Source organism: Myotis davidii, unplaced genomic scaffold (genome assembly GCF_000327345.1).
Source record: "Myotis davidii unplaced genomic scaffold, ASM32734v1 scaffold905, whole genome shotgun sequence".
NCBI classification, from domain to species: Eukaryota; Metazoa; Chordata; class Mammalia; order Chiroptera; family Vespertilionidae; genus Myotis; species Myotis davidii.
Genome location: NW_006295819.1, coordinates 330,581 through 353,290, shown reverse-complemented (window position 1 = coordinate 353,290; position 22,710 = coordinate 330,581). Strand labels below are relative to the sequence as shown.

Sequence of the window (22,710 nt, the reverse complement as noted above, 5' to 3'; positions counted from 1 at the left end):
ATATATTTGCACCGTATTTTTGATGCTATGTCAGTCGGGATTCTTTGGTTGTAAATAATAGGATCAAATTGTAGCTAACCTAAGTAAAAATTAATTTATTGAAATGACAGTGGTGGCTTCAGGAATCTTTAGGAAGTTTAAAAAATAGGCGAGGCAGCAGACAAGAGCCAAAGGGAGCTCAGAATCAATGGCTCTCTGGTCTTCTAGTGCTGGTGCACCTCTTCACTATTCTGAGCTCCTATTTCTACACTTTGGTATATCAGTTAATATCATACCAAAGGCTTTCCTTTGGTTTCCCAGAACTTCAGCAATGTCTCTTACATTGACGTGGGATTGATAGGGCTTTATTCTTTAAGACTTTTTGTACATTTTTACTGCTATTGAATTGTAATTTTGGAAAAGATGAGAGACAACACATGTTAAAAGTATATTGGCAAATTATGTCCAAAGAGTTTCCAGATTGGAAAAAGGATTTAACAGTATGTCCCAAAGGATATGGAGAAATAAACTGGTAATGTCTATCCCAAAGTCTTAGGAAGGGTGACATGCTAGCTGTCTCCCAACGTGTCCAGCATTATGGGAAATCAAAGAATGGCTGATTTGGTCTCAGGGTAAGATGTTTCCTCTTTCTTTTCTCTGTTATCTACATTCCATCAGAGAAGTCCAAATTTTGTATTTTAAAATCTTGCTTGTGCCTTATCTCAAAATGTGGAATCATCATCACTTCTTATCTCATTCTGGGCATTCTTCATTATTATAGTAATCTTTTCCAGCACATCCCGTCTTCCTTATCATTCTTCCCTCCTTCCCCAGCATTTGTTATCATAACAAATAAGAAACTATGGAATAAGTAAGGCCAGGAAAGACTGATATGTAGAAATATGAGTTTCCCCAATATTGTTAGATTCAGAGAAAATGAACAAGATTAAATATGAGAATCTTGAGGTTGCTTATAGCAAAGTTCTTACGAAGATTGATATAAAAGTCTTGGCTTACCAAAGAAATGACCATACTTAAACTCCAGAGGTAGTTTTAAAAACAAGCCTAAATAGATTCCAATCTCGCTAGATAATTCAGGTGTGGTGCTGTTTGAGGGCTGGAAGGAGGACTAAATTAATAGACTTCTAATATTTTCCACAGGATCCTAGGAGCTCTTAGGAGTGTAAGCCATTTAGTGTGTGTGTGTGTGTGTGTGTGTGTGTGTGTGTGTGTGTGTCTTAGCAGTGGAGTTCTATGTGATGATTTAGCTCAAAATTAGCCTAGAGCAGTTTTAAAATTCAGTGAGAAGCTGATGTTGATTGTCCATTTTTGCCTTGCAGCAAAAGCATCCCATATTTTTTTTTTTGTGAGGAGGCAGCAAATTTTTATTTATTACAGGTCTGGGGTCTTGAAAATGGGAGAAACATTGCAGTTAATTAAATCCTTAAGCTAAGGGGCTGGGCCTGTGGGAAATTCTAAGACAGTGAGAAGCAGGCACTCAGAGCCCATCTCAGGAATGAAATAGGGAAGCCTTAAAGATGTTCTGTATGGGGATCAGAGCTATTTAAATGTTTTTGTTTGTTTTTCCCTGTCTCACAGATGTGCTTATTTCCTTTTTTCCTTAGGAGTCCAAACTGATAGAAAAGTGCCGGTCTCTCTTGGGAGGCTAAATGATTCCAGAAATGTCAGTGTAGGACGATTGCTGAGATCTGCATTTTGTTCTTCATGAATAATGAAACCCGTGTCTAATATTCAAGCCAGCAATTATTTTTCAGCGACTCACAACATCGCCCAAGAACTCTAGCCAGTCTACACTGAATTCTCCTTTCCTACTCAGCAGAAAAATCTGCTTATTGTACAACCCACTTTCATTCTCCATTCCCCCCATAACTTTTCTGCTTCTTAGAATCAGCAACAGAAATAGGAAGTCAAGGCATCTTTGAAGAGCCTCAGGTAGATGGAATGGGCTGCCGCATCCACTGGAAACTGGCTGCTGGGTTTTTAGAGTAAAAATATCCCAAATGCAACTGGAGCTTCTGTCTATACCACTTCTAAAAGTGATCATCAAAGAACTGAATGAAGTGTGCTTTGTAATAAAGTTACTTTCATAATTATTTTGTCTTCCATCTTTACGCTATATACATGATGCTGGACGGGTCCTACTATATTTAAATTAAATTGAGCTTTCAGTGACAATTTATAATAGTCTTTTCCCCAGAAATCCTGGAATAAATGACATAAAGAACTTATCATGGACTTTTTAACTTTTCCAGATCTCTTTTTGTAAGGAAAAAAAATAAGTTGAAATATTTTAGTACTTACTAAATAAGTGAATTATTTCTACTAGAGAAAAACTGTAGTTTTCATTATAGTGCTCTTTACTTGATTCTAAATAGTTTTCTCACTCTAGTGATTTCAGCATACTTATATACACTAGCAAGTTAAACCCAATAAACATTTGTTAAGTAACTCTGATGTCCAATATGCTGTGCTAAGTGCTGCAGAGAATAACATGAATATGATAAGGCCAGATCACTAATGAATTCATACAAGATATAAACACATAAGGAATTACAATAAAGGACACGTTTCGAATTTCTGGTATCAGAAATCAGAGCACAGCTAATTGATATGATGCACAGGAGTATTGATGCACACACATTGTCACGGAGACCAGGAAAGGTCATGGTCAAAGACTAGAAAATGGGCAGTTTCAACAGAGAGAGATATGGTAGTGTGTGAGGTGTTTCAAGCAATGATTTGACTAGCTTTAAGACAAGAATGAAGTAATGGGCATAAGATTTAGTGGAAGATAGGGCTACAATGATGGGAGGGGACATATCAGAGTTTAATTATAACAGCTGATATCACACACTTCTGTGCAAAGTGCCAAGCACCCATGTATTTTGATCATATTATTTACATGTATCATTCCTATAACTCCTACAACCATCTCATGAAGTAGGTACTATCATTCCCATTTTACAAATGAGGACACATAAAGGATGCCAGATTGAGGGAGTATGATTTAGGGTGAAGCCACAGCCTGAGGTGGTTTAAAAGTGTGGATTCTGAAGCCATAGATTTGATGTCTACCTAGCTTCCTCACCTCTTCGTGGCTTCTTTTCTTCATCTATAAAATTGGGTTGAAGGAGTAACTTCCTCATATGCTTTAAAATAGTGCTTCTGAAATGGTAAGTGCTATTAGTTTGAACAATATGAATTGCTGCTTTTGTAGGTCAAATATTGACAAAATGGCTCAATCTAATAGGTTCTAGCTATTATTATTAATTTAGAAGACAAATGCATTCCATTAAAGGCTTTTGTCCTCCTATTCCTGTTTTTCTTTCATGTGTAGATATACCAACATAGTAGTACACCTGCCAGCTTTTCCACCTCACCAACTGCCTTGCGAATGGACTTTGGCCCCTTCATTTTCTGAAACCAATCTGATTAGCCCTAAACAAGATGCCACAGTAACACGGAATAGTAACACTGAAATAACTGAATATTTCACACAGCCAAGAGATAATAAACTATACCATCATATCATGGGAAATCATATAGAAAAGGCTCTGTTTGTACTTCGTCAGCAGCTGGATCATATTTGCAAAAAAGGAGACATACATACAGGGGATTTTATAAAAATATTTCAAATAATTTATTTACCTCTTCACTAATTCACTCAGGCCTTTATTCAGTTGATTTTTATTGAGCACATTCTATACATAAGACATATCATTAAGTACAGTAAGGTATCCAAAGACAGGTCCTCTATCGTTAATAAGTATAATATCTAGAATTAAATCTGAACTATTGTATAACTGATGGTGAAATAAGACCATTAAGACAAGGACAAATGGTTTTGTGACAAAAAATTATATTCTTTTATTTTGCAAAGATGACTCTAAAGTGAACAGATTTTTGGCCTTAGAAATTGTATTAGTTATCTATAGTGATATAACAAATATAGAAATTGTATTAGTTATCTATTGTGATATAACAAATTAGTATAAAATTTAGCAGCATACTACAACACATATTTCTTATTTCACACAGTTTCTGAGGATCAGGAATCCAGGGCAGGTTTAGCGGAGTGTTCTGGCCCAGGGTCTCTCAGGAGGTTTTAGCTATTAGACAGGGATGTAATCATCTGAAGGCTAGACTAAGGCTATCTCATGGCCCACGCATATGGCTATGGATGAAAGGCCTCAATTCATTGCTGGCTTTTGGCAAAAGGTCTCTGTTCTCCTCATGTAAGCCTTTCCCCAGGGCTGCTCTGAACATGACAGTTGGCTTCCCCCAGAGCCAGTGGTCCATGAGAGTGAGCAAGGACGATGATGCCACAGTGACTTGATGACCTAGTCTCTAAAGTTACATTCTGACACTTCCGCTTTCTGCTATTCATTGGAATTGGAGTCACTAAGTCCAATCCATTTGTAAGGTGAGGAAGATTAGGCTATACTCCTGAAAGAGGGAGTACAAAGACACTATGGATATATTTTCCAACTACCACAGAAGTGATGTTAATGCCTCACTTAAATAATTTAGTTGAACTTTTTTGCATGTAGAAGAACTCTGTTTCCATGTACTTGCTATTTTTGTTGGTAACTTTTTAATCACAGCTTTTGCATTTCCTGATTTAAAATGTAACACATGTTCATTATAACATATTTAATAAGCAGAGAAAATTTTTAAAAAGTGAATCATCGATAATTCTATAATCCAGACATAACCACATTGAATATGTCTTCAGTTTGTGAGTTATATATACAAATGCCAGTGTTCACACACATATAAACACATATTTTATGGATAGGAAATGTTTTAGAACATTTGTGTGTATAGCCTTATTTAGGTACATAAGGAGAATTTACTCCTATAATTAAAATTCATTTGGGAACAATTCTAATAGCTGCATAACATTCTATGGATAAGTATTTCTTTCCTCCTTTCATCTTTCTTCTATATTTGACATTTAGGCTATTTTTTTGACAACAATAAATAGGAACATAGCAAGTATATTTGCATAATAATATGACTGATTATTTCAATATAAGATTCTAAAAATAGAATTATAATATGAAATTATAGCTTAATTGTTCTAGTTATATACATTTGTATTGCTACAGTAGTTTGAGAGTCCATCTCATTGTAATTTGTTGAGTATTTAATATTGTCCCTTCTTAATCTTTACTGATTTAATAGGCCAAAAAGTATATTTTACTTTTCTTTAATTTGTGTTTTGTTGACATGCCAGTTATTTTTTGCTTCTCTGTTCCAAATTCATTCTTTGCTGCCAGCTTTGTGAAATGGATATAGACCCTTTAAATATGTTTTCTTCTCAGCTTGGATGCCATGCTTTGCCAGCAGAGGGCACTGGAGAAGCACCGTAGGAGGAAGTCTGTCTTTCCTGATTCCTAGTGGCTGGCTGGGTGGCCGGCTTTTTCTCCACTGCTCTGCCCAGTGCTGGTTGCCGGTGGCTTGCAGTTTTCTCTAGCCTTTATTTCCCCCACTGCTTTCCCAGTTTTTGATTGGGTTTGTGGTGGCATAACCCGGAGCCCCAGGCAGGCCTGTGCCCTACTCACATCATTGCTCTCTGCACCTTCTCCTCAACATGGTGCATGTGCCCTGAGAGGGCCCTGTGGGCTGGCCATCTGGTGAGCCACTTGCCTGGCCTTTATCCCATGCTGCCTTAAAGGTGCCACAGAACCAAACCACACACAGAGTTGTCCTAGGTTTCTTCAAAGGAGGCCCTTCCAGCTCCCAGTCCTAGCAGCTCCCTGACTCTCTGTGCCAACCCTGCAGCCTCCGTTTACCTGTGCCTCTAAACCAGTGGTTCTCAACCTGTGGGTCGCGACCCTTTGGGGGTCGAACGACCCTTTCACAGGGGTCGCCTAAGACCATCGGAAAGCACATATCTAATTGCATATTGTTTTTGTGATTAATCACTATGCTTTAATTATGTTCAACTTGTAACAATAAAATTGGGGGTCACCACAACATGAGGAACTGTATTAAAAGGGTCGCGGCATTAGGAAGGTTGAGAACCACTGCAACCATTTCCTGGGGACCTCCAGACACAGACCCTATGTGATCTGAGCCTTGCACCTGCAGCGAAGTCCCAGGTCTCTCTGCCCACCTGCCCACCTGCCCCAGCTGACCCACCTCCCAGAGGTTGTTTACCTGCTCGCCCTCTGGCTGTGGCCCTGCTTGGTGTGGGCACCCAGCCAACTTCTCCTCCATCCAGTGGGTTGCAACCACACCTTCTCCAGTGAATTCTCAATCCCTCCTTCCAAGCTTTTCCTTTTTGGAGCACTCTTCCTCAGCCATAGGCATCCTCTTTCCATCTTTTAGTTATTCTCCTATCACAGCTTAATAATTCTTTATACCTAACACCCCTGTTTAAATGACTGTGTGGTTTCTGTCTGCTGATTGGACATAGACTAATTGATTACGTTAAGATACAACTTTTTCATATACTTAGTAGCCATTTGCATTTCCTCTTCTGTGATTTTACTTTACATCTCATCTGCCTTTTTTTTTTTTTCTATCTGACACTTCGAGTATTTTTCTTATGGATTCTATAGAATTTCAATATATTAAAGGTAAATCTTTTGTCATATTTATGACAGGTACTTGATGGTACTTTAAGTTTATTTAAAAAATATTTTTATTGATTTCAGAGAGGAATAGAAACATCAATGATGAGAGAATCATTGATTGGCTGCCTCCTGCACATCCCCTACTGGGGATCGAGCCCACAACCCAAACAATTTAATACAATGGATATGAGAAATGCAAATGGAAGTAATTTCCAGAATGGAAAAAAGCTGCATAGAACTCCATTTTAATATAAAGTTCATAAATAAAAACACAGATGAGACTGCGCCATTCTCAGTGTTTTGTGTTTTTTTCCAAATTGGTTTAGCAACTTGTAAATGGCCTGAGCACTGTTTTACAGAATGAGGTGCCTTGGAGAAAAGAGCAGAACTCCAGATTCCTTCCACAGATTCAGCTCTTAGAGCTCTGCATACCCCTTTGTATTCACTCAGTAACAATGGTTACTGTGGGCCAAGTCTTGGCCAAGCTGATTAACCATGTGAAGTCTCTGTGGTTTATATGTTTGGAAAAAGAAAGAAAACTAGTTCAATTGACCTAAAAATATCCTTAAGAAAGTCATCAGTAAAATAGCAAAAAAGGGGGCTCAGGTTGACAAAATTAGTCTTAAGAGTCCACAACCCTTCCCTTCCCAAAGGATTTATAGCTCTGATGCTTCAGGCTGCCAAAAGTCACCGACCCACATAAAGACAGCCCTAGAGTTTTCAAGGAGCTATAAGACTATCACCATCAGATTTCCTGGTGGGGGTAAGTATATGCTTCTGTTTTATTTCACGAGCTGGCAGCTTTGACTTCTGAATCATTTCTGAGAGTTGGTTGCTGATATTCCAGTTCTCTTGACAGTTCAAGCTAAACGACATTTAAACTGCATGAAGTGGAAGATGCCATTTAAATTCCAGTTCATTGTTTCTCTATTAAAGCTATTTGGAATACACAGTATCCAAGCTTATTTCAGTTACTGAAACTAAATTCAAGCTCATTTTGGTCCCACTGTGAACCTCATCACCTCTGAGAGAGACAAGCTTTTTCAACATTCAATTTTCTACCGATTCAAGGTCATATATATTTGCATGAATGCAAGTATAGGGTGGACATACTCATTAAATAGTAACATCTCTGATTTTGTTGAAGTATTTTAGCAATAGCGGCCACTAAACTGTCGTCTCTGTTTTTACTACCTGTTTACTTTGAAGACATTTCAGTATAATAGCCTTTTCTGTACTGAATCTGAAAATGAAAAGGAGAAAAAGAGTTTTAAAATGTGGACACATTTAGCACATTGAACTTATTAAAGGATCAAGCACCCCAGCATGCATGATTTTGACTTACTTTGTTATTATTCTTTGAATCTCTCTTTTCTCTTCTTCATTTAATCTCTGAAGGATGGATTCCAGGAGAGAAAAATGAAAGTTAATGTATTGAGCCACCTGAAAATAAAACACACAAAAAGGAAAGCAGAATATTTATGTGAGAGGTGCCCAGTCAGGAGGAGGCAAAGACAGACTCAGGGTGGTGGTACTCATACATCACTGCTAATTTCTTCTGTATCTTTATCCATGAGGAAAATGCGAGCGTTCTCTTTGGAGGGTCCCTGCAGGAGCCTGTGCACTAGTGGAATGTCAGTCTTCTTTAGCCGTCTTCTTTCTGCAAATGAAAACAAGAACCAACTGTAGTCAAGAGTCCATACTAGGGAAAAATAAGGTAATTTGGCTATTCATTTTCTTTCTTTAGCTCGCTTTGAAAGAAGACCTAAAAAAAATCCGTGTATAATAGGAGGCACTCACTCAAAAGAGTTACATTGAAATTAAAACCTTGAAATAAACTAAAAGTGGACTCCTTTCTTCTGTTATTCCTCAGAGTTTGACTCAGAGAATTCAATCTTGCCTTTGGTTAGGATGTTCAGAAAAATCTCCTTATCCATTTATGACTTTTGTCAAACAACACACTGCAAAAATTCTTTATAATTTTTCATTCATTCATTCACTCATTCATATATTCAACAAATGTTTATTGATTCTTCCCTATTTTGTTGAACAAAAAAACCATCTTTCTAGTTATTCAGATCCAGTACTTTGTAATTATCTTCAATTCTCCTTTTCTCACTTACTCCACATCCAATCCTTGGCTCTTCTTTAAAAATATATTCAGAATATTTTTATATTGGGGTATTTTTATTATTTCATTCATCTGTGGGCTTCGTCCATTCAGGCATGATAATGAGATAAGCCATCAGTGGTACATCCCCCGAGGGCTCCCGGACTGTGAGAGGGTGTAGGCCGGGCTGAGGGATCCCCCCCAAGTGCATGAATTTTGTGCACCAGGCCTCTAGTAGTAAATAATATGGTATTGTGCACTTGGAAGTTGCTGAGAGTAGATATGAAGTATTCTTAACACACACAAAACATAGTTTATATGAATGATGGATGTGTTAATTATCTTGATATTAGTGATCATTCCATAATGTATATAAGTATCAAATCATTGTGTTGTACACTTTAAATATATACAATTATAGTCATCAATTATTCTCAATTATTCTTCAACAAAGTCAAAACACACAAATACACACACATACACACATTAATGTAATTGAAACTATGGGGAGAAGTATAAGAAAGAAAGTAAAAATCACCTGGAATCCCAGAACTGTGAGATAGCTAGCATTACAATTGAATGACCATCCCTTCATATATCTCTTTCTGCTCACAAATATGCAACACATAAAGATGGTAATATTCTTGCAATTTTTATTGTAGACATCTTTTTCAAAAAATCATGGTATTTATAATTCCATACATTTCTCCCTGATCATATGATCATACATACCACATACTTAAATAGGAATGTATAATTCTTTTACAAAACTGGGGTTGTCGGTATAAATTTTTAAGGCATTTTTCATTTTTCATTTAATGTATATTATAGAATTTCCTCCATTCAGATTGTATAAATCTAACTCATTTCATTTAATGTCTGAATAATAATAATCACTTATTTAATCATTCCTATGATAAGTCATTTGTCTTTAGCTTTTTGTTATTATAAACAGTGTTGCACATAAATCTGTAGATATTAGTGTTTTTATTTTTGTGAAATAAATTCTCACCAGTGGGATTGCTGGGAGAAGTAATACATATGTATACTGTAAATTTTAATAAATACTGCTATGATGAGCTCTGAAAAAGCATAGACAGTCATAAATTTTACCAGAATTGCATGAAAGTGTCCTTTACTTTGATCTACACTAGCCAGAGATAGAATCATTTAAAAACATTTTGCCAAATCTGATGTGTGAGATAATATTGCATTGTGGATTGAACTTGCATTTCCTTGACTACTGAATTTCCTTGAATACTTGTATTTCCTTGAGTTTAAGACTTTTCCGAAAAATCTTTACTGGTCATTTTAATTTTTTATTCTTTGAATTGCTTTATCACACTTCTTTCTATTTTTATTGAATTGGTTACAAGAACTCTTTGATATTTTAGGTACTAATTATTTTTTCTGTTATTCTTCATGATTTACTGCTTATATTTTTTACATGTTTCTACCTTTTTAAACCTTTCAATTTTTTCCTAAAGTAGAATAGAAATATATATATATGTATATATATCTTTAGAATTTTTAAAAATTTATATATATTTCTTATATTTAAGCTTTTAACTTTTTAATATATTTGAGAGCCACCTTTAATTTTCTTATAGTTATTTTGACATCAAAATGTGTTATTTTACTTATTTCTGGCTGAGACATTCTGACACCTAAATTATAACCTGGGATACAACATTTCAATTTTTTCAATTTTGAGGTTTTCAAACATTTGAATATCACCTTGGGTTTTCTCTAATTTCTCACTCGCTGCTCCTAGCATCCCATGCATAGCACCTTCCCAATGCCCTGGTTCTAACATTTTACCCCCTACCGCCAAGTTCCGAATATGTTTCTCTACTGAGAAAGAGTAACACTCCTACAATGTGTCAGGCATTCTGCTAAGAAAGAGATAAAAGCAAGATCAGAGAAAAATGATCTGTAATGATGACTCCAGTAAGAGCTACAGTGAGAAGGAAAAACCAAAAAAAACAAACAAACAAACAAACAAACAAACAAAAAAAAACGAGTATAGAGAGAAACGATGACTTAAATGCTTAATAGTTCCTGATACAGTTCCTGGGAAACTTTATGGATTCTCAAGGGCTCTGATCACCATTCAGATAATTGAATGTTTGGACAACAAGCAAACTTCTTTGTATTATAAACTCTTCCAGGATACCTTATCTTTGGTTCCTCTAAAACACCCTCCCCTCCTTTCTTTCTTCTCTCCCATTCTTCCACAAATGGAGTAAACTGCTCTCCTGCCTTCCCTATGGGCAGAAAACTGTATCACACAGCAGACATGTAAAAAGGGTGATCAAGTTTTATTACCTCCAGTTGCAAAAATAATGTAGAGTGCAAAATCCTGGGCACTGTTTTCAATCTGTCAGTGAAAAAAAAAATAGACATGAATTATTTGTTGCCATATGATGTTTTCTAAGCCAATCAGACCCAAATTATGTACCCATGTCCTCACTTTCATTTTTTCATTTGTAAGCATAAAACCATCTCTGTTCCCTGGGAATAATGTAATTTCTCAGGGCACAATTAATAAAAGGTGTCACACATAGGAAAGAATTCTTAAGAACTGAACAGTGATTTTAGATTTACATGTTCATAGGTCTTTTTCAGACAAAAGCATTAATGTGTCTATAGTTAAATTATATACAAGGTATTTATACCACAGTTCAGTGATAAAAATTACCTTAAATTTTTTAAGAAGTTGCTTTATTACCTCTTCAGTGTTCATGTTACTGTTTATTCTGACCTTAGTTTCTGATTCAAAGGCTGGAGTGAAAATTGATGTCTAAAAAAGAAAAAGATTGTCATATAAGTCTTTAAAATTGCATCAAAGTATTTTGAAACTGTCCTTCTTTGGGCAAGGAAAAAAAATCCAAGGTCACCATTATAAAAAGCTTGTTTTCTTGTTTTTGCTTTCTTTGTTGTTGTTGAATATTATGTCTCCTTTTAAGCAACCTTATATTGTTTCTAGAGTAACTTAGGTAAACATTATTTGAACATGTTCAAAGTATTTTCACTAGATAATTACACCATTCTTTAGTATAATTTAAGATTTCAAAATAAGTTAACTATTATAAAAACAAATGAAAATTAACATGAATATACTTTTGTAAACACATGCCGCATCTTCCTTCTCATTAGAAATAACTGTTCTAAATTGTTTTCAGTTTGAACCTTATAAAATCACTTCATTTTGATTGGTCAGAAATTATCCAATGTTGGCAGTTTCATATGGTTCAGCCTATATCTCAACTAAGGTTTGGAGTAAAAGTGCTACCAATTGAAAATCTAGAACAGTATTTCCCATAAATTGCTCTATTCAAGAGTCTGCCTTCTAGATGATATTTGGTAAAAGGTTTGTGTGGTCAGATAAGTCTGAGACATTCCTCTTAGGGGTTAGTAATGTACCATAAAAAATGTTATAATGCTATATAATAAAAGGGTAATATGCAAATTTACCAAACAGTGGAACGACCAGTCGCTATGACACGCACTGACCATCAGGGGGCAGACGCTCAATGCAGGAACTTCCTCCAGACCATAGGCCCTGGGCCTGCCAGCCAACCTCTCAGTCCCTTCCCCTGGCCAGCAGGTTCCGATCATTGGATGGGGAACAGGGAACCAGGGGTGGGTGGCGGCAGACGCAGGCGGCGCCAGGCCAAGGCTGCCTCCCCGCTGGTTTCCCCCCACACACAGGGTGACCAGCATCAAGAGACGGAGCCAGCAAGCAGGTGGGAATGGCCAACCCTTGGTCCTACCCCTCCACTAGCAGGCTCTGAGAGCCCGATGGCGAATGGGAAACCGGGGGGCGGCGGGGGGGGGGCGGCTGCAGACAGCCAGGGAAGATGACCTTGATCGCAGGCCAGGTCTAGGGACAGTACCCATGCATGAATTTCGTGTGCTGGGCCTCTAGTAAACATATAACCATGAATTTTTCACTCTCAGTTTGATCATTATTCTTATAAATAATATCCTTTTTAAGTATACCTATTAATAGTCAATGACACACTTTGGAAAATGCTGACCAATATTTGTTTAGCTAGGATTTCCCTAACTTATACATATTTCATGGTTACGTATGTACACAGGGTTTAAGATATGTTGGTACTTAGGCGAGGGCTGATTTGTCTATTTAAGTAGGTCAATATATAAGCAAATTAGTGTTAATGAGGCACAATATATAATTCATAAAAGTAATGATATAATTCCAAAGAATGACATAGAATTCTCAAGTAAATGTTTTTCTTTATTTTATGTTTTCCAATCAAACAATTATTTAGCATAGTTGTAACTATGTGCCAAGATCTATTCTAAGCCCTTTATACAAATTTAATTCTTATAACAACTATAGATAGACAAAATTAACTTTATTATGATATAAATATGTGTTCAAAATTTAAAAAAGAACAGTGAGTGGAGAAAACGACTCAAACAGGACTTCAGAATAAGAATAACATCAATGGATTACAGTATAAAGAGGAGCAAGACAAAGATTTTCCTCTGAGGAGAAGTATGTAGAGAAAACAAAAGTCACTAGGGAAACAAAAAAAAACAAACAAAAACAAAACAAAACAAGAATTTGAAGCCTCCTACAGAAAACCTTAAAGAGAGCCTAACTTCAATTATCATACATCTTCACATGAAAAGCCCACTTACCTCAGTTTCTTCTACCTGGTACATGTTTGGCTTTTAAAAAAAGTTAGAAGTCAAGAAAGACAAAAACCACAGTCTTTAGAGAGAAATGAAAATCATAATCAAGCTTAGCTATAATACAGATATTGGAATTATCAGACAGTGAATTTTAAATAACTATAATTAATATGCTTTTAGTTCTGACGACCAAAGCAGACAACATGCAAGATCAAGTGGGTAATGGAATAAAAGAGTGAAAACTCTAAGAAAGAATCTAAACAAAATGCTAGAAATAAAAAACACTGTATGATAAATGCAGGCTGTCTTTGATGAATTCATTAGTAGACTCAATACAGCAGAGGAAAGAATCAATAAACTTAAAGCTAGGTCAAAAGAAACTTCCCAAACTGAATTGCAAAGAGAAAAAAATAAAAATAAAACAACAGTAGTAACAAAAACAACCATAAAGCAGTAGTGAGTAGGGACTCACAAGGTAGGTAGTTGGTAGGTAGTACATGTATAACTTATGATCTCAAAGGAAATATGATTCCAGGTGTTTCACAGCAGAAAAAACAGAAAAAGGTTCTCACTCATTAAGTAGCAGAATGTAAGAAAAATGCGATTAAATGTATATTTTAAAATAAAAAGGAACATTAAGTAAAGGTTTATTTCCATATACCTCATTTATGTGTACAATCTCAAAGTGTTCTAAGACAGTAGAAATGGGGTGTGTTCAGCAGACATGGACATGAATGGATTTTGGGGTGGTTTAATGGAATGTTAGATAGATGAGTCCTATACTGAGAGATTCAGTAAATAAACATCAAAGTATATACATGGAGGATGTTTGGGATAAGTTTTTGTTAAGTATGGAGAAAATTCAATGTTTGTGGACATTGTAAGGTATGAATGAGTCACAAATAGGTAGGCATCTATATGGGTGTTATCCATAGCCTAACAATACTGGCATTACTAAGAGGTTTCATGGTATAAAAACACATTTAAAGACTATATCAGCCATGGCTAGTTTGGCTCACTGGATAGAGCATTGGCCTGTGGACTGAAGGGTCCTGGGTTCAATTCCAATTCTGGTCAAGGGCACATGCCTGGGTTGCAGGCTCGATCCCTACTAGGGGGCATGCAGGAGACGGCCGATACATGATTCTCTCTCTTCATTGATGTTTCTATCTCTCTCCTTCTCCCTTCCTCTCTGAAATCCATAAAAATATATTGATAAAGTCTAATTTAAACAAAGCATTCAGAAGAGAGGTTTGTCCCCCCAGTCTCCAAAGGCACAATACTGATACCCTCACAAGGATGAAAGAATAAGGACGAAGGTAGAAAGCCCTACAGCAAAAAGTATAAAGTAAATGAGTTAATCTTATCTAATAAAGAGGGAATATGCTAATTGACCCTCACACCATCGCAAAGATGGCGGCACCCACAGCCAATAAGGAAGGAATATACTAATTGACTTCCCCGCCCTCAAAGATGGCATTACCCACAGCCAATAAAGAGGGAATATGCTAATTGACTACCCCACCATCAAAGGTGGTGTGCCACAGCCAATAAGGAGGGAATATGCTAATTAATTGCCATGCCCTCAAAGATGAGGGTGCCTACAGCCACAAGATGGTGGTGCCCAGTCCTCTTAGCCCTGCTGGGGTGGCAGGTAATCAGCAAGGCCAGGCGCCTGCCTCCAGAGTTCCCCAATCCCCTCAGCCCCCCAGCTGCTCAGGGCCAACCCAAGGCGCAGGCAAGCCTCAGATGGCGGCTGCCCAGCTGCCCAGGTTGGCCTAGGCGCAGGCAAGCCTCAGATGGCATCTGCCCAGCTGCCCAGGGCTGCCCAAGGCTCAGGTAACCAGGGCTGGCTGAGGCTTGCACTGCAGGCTGTGGCAGCAGCAGATGTGTGATGGGGGCATCCACTTCCCCTGATTGCTGGGTCGCCTCCTGCACCAAGGGCTCCTGGACTGTGAGAGGGAACAGGCTGGGCTAAGGGACTCCCCTTCCAGTGCATGAATTTTCATGCACCAGGCCTCTAGTATTTTATATAAAAGAGCTTAGAGTGCTGCCTGACACAGAGTAAGTGCGTTTGAAGTATTTATTCAATGTATGGATGAATGATTGCTAAAATACATGACATGAAAAATATTTGCCTTAGAAAAATAATACATTTTCTACCCTGAGTTACTGATAAGTGAGATGTCTTACAAATAGCATGAAAAAGCACATGCAAATTTAACACACATCAAATGAAAACTCAGAATACAAATTATATCGAAACTACAGCTATACTTATATAGAAAATGACGCGTATTTCTATAGACCTGGAAGGGAACATGGAAAATGAGAAATCTGATTTATTGGTGTAAATAGGACTTTTACAAAATTTAAATGTTAATGCTTAATGTACTTTATTATTATTTTAATCTTCACCTGAAGATATGTTCACTGATTTGAGAGAGAGAGAAAGAGAAAGAGAGAGAGAAACATTGATCCGTTGCCTCCCATACATGTCCTAAATTGAACCCAGGCACTTTTGGCACAAGGGACAACACTCTAACCAACTGAGCCACCTGGCCAGGGCTGTTTAATGTACTTTAAATAAAACTCTATTGTAGCGTTTATATTATTCTAATAACATTTGTCATTGTATTTGTTTCTTTGCCCATATTTTGAGCTCCTATCTGGCAAAGGCATAAACTAATTCCTTTTTATATTGCTAGTGCTTGGCACATACCAGCCACTTAGATAAGGTTCATCCATCAGAATGACTAAGAATTTGCATTCTGGAGTCAGACAAAGCTGGGTCCAAGTTCAAAGTAACTATTAAAAGCAGTGTGACCTAAGACAAGTTGCTTAACCTCTGTGAACCTCAATTAACTTGTATGTAAAGTAGGGAAAATAATGGTACCTATTTCATAGCATTTTTGCAGTTTATTAATGAGATAATTCATCAAAAATCAATAACACACAGAGTTCCTAATAAATATCTCTATATATAAAGAGCCAGGGGCCATCGCAACCGAACAGACAACTGAATGGACGACTGACAGGCTGCGTGGGGTGACCAGGCTGGCAGGGGGTTAGTGAGGGACGACCAAATGACTGAGCAGCAGGCTGCATGGGGCTACCAGGCCAGCAGGGGTTAGTGAAGAATGACCAAACAACTGAGCATCAGGATGCATAGGGCAACCAGGCCGGCAGGGTGTTAGTGAGGGATGACCAAACAACTGAACAGCAGGTTGTGTGGGGCAACCAGGCCAGCAGGGGCGGGGGGGCAGAGAGGGGTGATCAAATGACCGAACAGAAGGCTGTGTGGGCAACTAGTCCGACAGGGGGGCAGTGAGGGGTGACCAGATTGGCAGAGGGCAGCAATGAAGGGTGACCAGGCCAGCAGGGGGTGCAGTTGGTGACAACCAGGCCAGCAGGAGGGGCAGTGAGGGGCGACCAGGCCAGCAGAGGGAGACAGTGAGGGACGACAAGGCCAGCAGGGTGGGGCAGTTGGGGGCAACCAGGCTGGCAGAGGTGGGCAGAGGGGAGACGAGACCGGTAGAGGAGGGCAGTGAGGGGTGACCAGGCTGGCAGAGGGGCAGGTAGGGGCAACCAGACTGGCTGGGGGGGGGATTTGGGGGTTTGTGAGAGGGATGTCCAACTGCCGGTCCTCAGGATCGGGCCTAAACCGGCAGTTGGACATCCCCTGAGGGTTTCCAGATGAAGAGGGTGCAGGCTGGGCTGAGGGGACCTCCCCCAACCCATGCACTAATTTCGTGCACCGGGCCTCTAGTCTATAATAATAAAAGCATAACATGCAAATCGACAGATCAGCCTTACAACAGAACAACCATCTGGATGACCTCCCGGACGAAGCTGGGGCTGCAAAGGCCGAGGCAGCTTGGGGCTATAAGGGCCGAGGCAGCCAGGGCTAGGAGGGCCTCCTCTTGCACGAATTTCATGCATCGGGCCTCTAGCTAGATATACTATTACTATTGCTATTACTATTTTAATTGTAAGATGAATTGCATGTTATTATTAGCATAATAGACAACACTCTTTTAAATGACACTAATAGAATTATAACTCACTTCATGGTTATAAAAGTGTCCGTTAATAGAGGCTCTATGTTTCTGTCTGTCTTTTCTGTCCATCATTGGAGGCTTCATCCTTTTTCTCACCAGGGTTGCTTCACTCATGGTTCTATAGAGCAATGGAGATTCTGGCTCTGCATCTGCATGAAGCTTCAGTGTGCTGCTGTGATAAGATAAATAATCTGGGAAGAATAAAGATGATAGGCACATATCATTTAGCCGCCCACCTCTTTGCATCTTGAGTGGATTTGTGTATATATTTAGTAATGTGTGACTAAGCAATGGACCCTAATGCTTTTAAACAGTGAGGGAATAGCAATGCTCTTGTGTAAGAATAAGGTCTGCTGGCAGCACTTGTGTTCTATTTTACCTTGAGATTTTAAATAATTTTCTATTGTAATTAGAGCATCATGAAATAGGCATGAGATATTTCATCTTCTCTAGCACTGGTCCTCAAATACAAAGAGATTTTTATTATTTTTGGTGTCAAGATATTGACAACCCCCTGGGTTTAGATGAGTATTTTTTTTCCGAGGGGCTAATTAGAAAGATCCTTATCTAAAAGATGTCAAGAGGCCATAAGACAAGGATCAGGGAATCCTGGAAGGACATCATGTTTGTTATAGAATATGATTTGTTACATGAAAGCAGAGGAAGCTGAATTAAGAATAGTTTGAAAAATAAATAAACACTGGAAGTTGTTGGTAGACTCAGGAAGGTAATGTCAACAGAAACCCTTGTTCAGTCTGAAGCCAGCTTGGTAATATCACCACCAGAAACATGAACCCGCCCCCAGCCTCAGTCACCCTCCTTCTTGGATCTCTATATATTATACAAAAACAAAAATCTCTATAAAATATAAGATATCATACCTGACACTCAGTAGTCTCAGTAAGTGATAGCCGTTAGTGTAATTACTATCACATAAATTATTATTGTCATTACTACTGATGCCATTTTTATAGGTGCTGGCATTTTCCATTGGTTTGGCAAACTGATATGAACTCATTCGATGTTCAAGTAGATTTCTCTCTTTTTAAAACAAAGGTTTAGATGAGTATCGGTTTGGCTCAGTGGATAGAGCGTCAGCTTGCGGACTGAAAGGTCCCAGGTTCGATTCCAGTCAAGGGCATGTACCTTGGTTGCGGGCACATCCCCAGTGGGGAGTGTGCAGGAGGCAGCTGGTCAATGTTTCTCTCTCATTGATGTTTCTAACTCTCTATCTCTCTCCTTTCCTCTCTGTAAAAACTCAATAAAATATATTTTTTAAAAAATAAAAAATAAATAAAACAAATGCTTGAAACAACTCTTTCAAATATAAATAGTGACCTCAGTATATCTGCCTCTTTCTGAGAAGCAATGTTATGTAAATATCTACTAACTAAAATGGTCAACTTCTAAAATGATGTGAAGTTCAGTCTGAGATGCATGGCCTAACATAAAAAGGTACTGAATATAATAAATAATCCTAATCCTTGGGAAAACATTGAACCATTTTATGAGAACAAACTTAATTCAAGCCTTTAGCTCTCCCTAATTTAATAAATCTAAGTGACTTGATGTAATTTTTAAAAACCATCATATTTTTCTAGAACTAAGTAATGTTCTTAAACATCATATCAGAACTATAGTGATTTAAATTGGTGCATTCCTAAAAGCCTTTTTTAAAAAACATAAAATAAGAGTTTATTATGTAGTAGTGTGTAAAATGTTAGACTTCAGAGAATTTATGATTAATGTTGTAAAGTCTCCTCATTAATAACAGTTTGACACTGACCTTCCTGGGAATTCATTGCTTCAGACACTGGAATCTCAGTCCTGTCCAGTTCACTAATATGATAAAGATCATCAAATTCTCCCCAGCGTGTCATTCCCCTGAAAAATAATAAATCTTATAAGTGACATCAATTTCATTCATATTGAGGTCCATGAGGGTTTTCAGACTTACAGCATTTATATTAGTACTGTGGGCCTCTATAGGTAAATATATCACCCTTATTTATAACAATTTTACATTATTAAAATAATATTTATACCAGAGTGGACAGCATGTGTTTTAAATACTTCCTTTACTTATTTTGAACATATCTTGACACAGTAGTTCAATACACTGAAACACAGGTTACACAGGTTCTGTAAAATAGATGTGCAAATGGAAGTGGTAGAAACCAACATAACCTGTTATACAGAGATCTTATAATGCTCTCAAGAGAGTTTAGATACAAAAAGTGTTCATTCTGTCAACCTGCATTGAGTTCCTGTTTGGTTTTTTTCCAAAGCATTGTTAGGTAAAGTGGCTCCGAAATAATAAAGTGCCTATCGTTAAGGTCTTGACTACAATGAAGAATGCAATTTACATAGGAGGAAAGTATATGGAAACTTCTTTTCTAGAAAATTATGATTTATATGGGATGCTAACTATTTCCAAAGCATCCTAATGCCCAGAATAAATAAAACTAGGCAACTGCTTATTTTTTTCCAGGTGGCTCAACAATCATCTTTAGTTTGTTTATCTGTCCTCAGAAAAGTTACTTATCTTTTCTGTGTCTTTTTTATAAAATGGAGATGATATTAGGATGAGCTGGATAAGATGGTTGAGCAGATTGAGTTAATTTGTATAAAATTCTTAAAACAGTGCCCAAGCACTCAGTATGTGTTAAATGATCATAATTGTCCCCATCTTCACTGTCATCCTCATCATAATCACCATTATCTGTATCTACTTCATGATGGTCCAGGAACCATTAGAGATCTAGGCTATCCCCAGATCTCTCTAGGACTAGGTTAATGCATACTATTAGTGATAGGACTAGTCTTCTTCCTACTGAAATCTCTTTCATAATGTCTGTTTTCCTTACGACCAAAAAATATTCACCCAAAAGGTATTTATGGGATTAACTGGCTGCAACAAAAAATGCTTATTAATATTAATGGTCAGTATCCACAAATTGATAAATGTGATACTCTACATAAAATGAAGGATAAAAATCACATATTCAATAGATGCAGAAAAAGCATTTGATAAAACCCAGTGCCCATTTATTATAAAAACACTCAGCAAAGTGAGAATAGAGGGATCAGACCTCAACACAATAAAGGCCATATATGACAGCCAACATCATACTCAGTGAGCAAAAACTACAAGTGTTTCCCTTAACATCAGGAACAAGACAGGGGTATCTACTGTCACCACTTTTATTCAACATAGTATTGGAAGTCCTAGCCATGGCATCCAATTTGGAAAGGAAGAAGTACAATTGTCATTATTTGAAGATGACATGATACTATATAGAGAGAATCCTAAAGATTCCATCAAAAACTACAAGAACTGATAAATTAATCCAACAAAGTAGCAGGATACAAAATAAATATCTAAAAATCAGTTAAATTTTTATATACTAATAATGAACTAGCAGAAAGGGAAACTAAGAAAACAATCCTATTTGCAACTGTATAAAAATACCTTGGAATAAATTTAACCAAGGATGTGAAAGACCTGTACTTGGAAAATCATAAGACACAGAAGAAAGAAATTGAAGAAGATACAAAGAAGTGGATGCATATACTGTGTTCATGGATAGGAAGAATCAACATCATTAAAATGTCCATACTACCTAAAGCAATCTACAGGTTCAATGCAATTCGTATCAAGATAACAATGGTGTATGTCACAGAACTAGAACGAATATTCTAAAAATTTGCATGGAACCTCAAAAGATCCCAAATAGCAATTTTGAGAAAAAGAACAAAGTTGGGAGAATCAAACTACCTCATATGAAACTATATAACAAAACCATAGCAATCAAAAAAGCATGGTACCAGCAGAAAAACAGACATATAGATGCATGGGACAGAATAGATAGTCTAGAAATAACCCACACCTTTATGAGCAATTATTATTTGGCAAAGAAGGTGAGAACATACAATGGGATAAAGACAGTCTATTCAATAAATGGTGCTAGAAAAATTGAACATATACACTCGGAAATATAAAACTAGATCACCTTCTTACGCCATATACAAGAATTAACTCAAAATGGATTAAAGACTTAAATGCAACATTTGTAACCATTAAAGTACTAGAAGCAAACATAGGCAGTCAAATCTCTGACATCTCTCTTAGCAGTATTTTTTCTGATATGTTTCCTCAGGCAAAGAAAAAAAATAAACAAATGGGACTGCATCAAACTAAAAAGTTTTTGTAAAGAAAGGAAACCCTCAACAAAATGAAGACAACCCATTGAATGGGAGAACATATTCACCAATGATACATCTGAAAAGGGGTTAATATCCAAAATTTATAAGGAATTTATAAAACTCAACACCAAAAAACAAGCAATCCAATTAAAAAATGGGCAAAGGACCTGAATGGATTCTTCTCCAAAGAGTATATACAGATGGCCAATAGACATATGACAAGATTCTCAATGTCACTAATTATCAAAGAAATGCAAATCAAGACCATAATGAGATATCATCTCTCACCTGCCAGAATGGCTATCACCAATAAATCAGCAAACAGCAAGTACTAGCGAGGATGCAGAGAAAAGGGAACCCTCCTGCATTGTTGGTGAGAATACAGATTGGTGCAGCTACTATGGAAAACAGTATGGAGTTTCCAAAAAAAAAGGAACTGCTTTATGACCCAGTGATTCCACTTTTGGGAATATATCCGAAGAAATCCAAAACACTGATTTAAAAGAATATATGTGCCCCTATGTTGACTGCAGTGTTATTTACAATAGCCAGGATTTGGAAACGGCCCAAGTGCCCATCAGTAAATGAGTGGATAAAAAAGCTGTGGTACATTTACACACTGGAATACTACTTGGCTGTAAAAAAGCAGAAAATTTTACCTTTTGCGACAACATGGATGGACATGGAGAGTGTTATGCTAAGTGAAATAAGCCAGTTGGAGAAAGACAAATACCATATGATTTTACTTATATATGGATCTAATGAACAAAATAAAGAAACAAACAATAGAAACAGACTCATAGATACAGAAAACAGTATGGTGATTAGCAGAGGGAAAGGGAATGAGGGGAGGTAGTAAGAAGGTAAAGGCGGATAAGTGGTGACAGCGGAGATCAGACTTTTGGTGGTAAACACACAATACAATATACAGATGTACAATATACAGGTTTAGTAGTGTAAACCTGAAACCTGTATGATTTTATTAACTAATATCACTCCATTAAATTCAATAAAAATTTTAAAAAGAATACTAGTGTTAGTGAATATGAATAAATGTGATTCTTTTTTCCTCGATCTTTGA

General features: G+C 37.2%; 2 protein-coding genes across 5 annotated transcripts in view; one reads left to right on the top strand and one right to left on the bottom strand.

Moving 5' to 3' along the window:
- The window catches only part of LOC102762095 (alpha-fetoprotein-like), a 31,050-nt gene extending 28,925 nt beyond the window's left edge, over nt 1-2,125 (top strand). Inside the window, exon 14 of one of the 2 annotated variants that reach the window (XM_006770653.2) lies at nt 1,886-2,125. In XM_006770653.2, coding sequence (XP_006770716.1) covers nt 1,886-1,903 — 18 coding nt within the window. In that variant the 3' untranslated portion in view covers nt 1,904-2,125. Of the gene's footprint in view, nt 1-1,604 lie in introns of both variants that reach the window. The other variant, XM_006770652.2, reaches the window with a different exon arrangement.
- Nucleotides 2,126-6,691: 4,566 nt separating this feature from the next.
- RASSF6 (Ras association domain family member 6) overlaps nt 6,692-22,710 on the bottom strand; it is a 53,325-nt gene continuing 37,306 nt past the window's right edge. For 2 of the 3 annotated variants that reach the window (XM_006770650.2, XM_006770651.2), the window contains exons 5-11: nt 19,210-19,307; nt 17,430-17,614; nt 11,396-11,497; nt 11,023-11,074; nt 8,126-8,244; nt 7,930-8,027; nt 6,692-7,827 (exon numbers count right to left, since the gene is read on the bottom strand). In XM_006770650.2, the coding sequence (XP_006770713.1) occupies nt 7,752-7,827; nt 7,930-8,027; nt 8,126-8,244; nt 11,023-11,074; nt 11,396-11,497; nt 17,430-17,614; nt 19,210-19,307 (730 nt within the window). In that variant the 3' untranslated portion in view covers nt 6,692-7,751. Of the gene's footprint in view, nt 7,828-7,929; nt 8,028-8,082; nt 8,245-11,022; nt 11,075-11,395; nt 11,498-17,429; nt 17,615-19,209; nt 19,308-22,710 lie in introns of those variants that run through there. The other variant, XM_015568413.1, reaches the window with a different exon arrangement.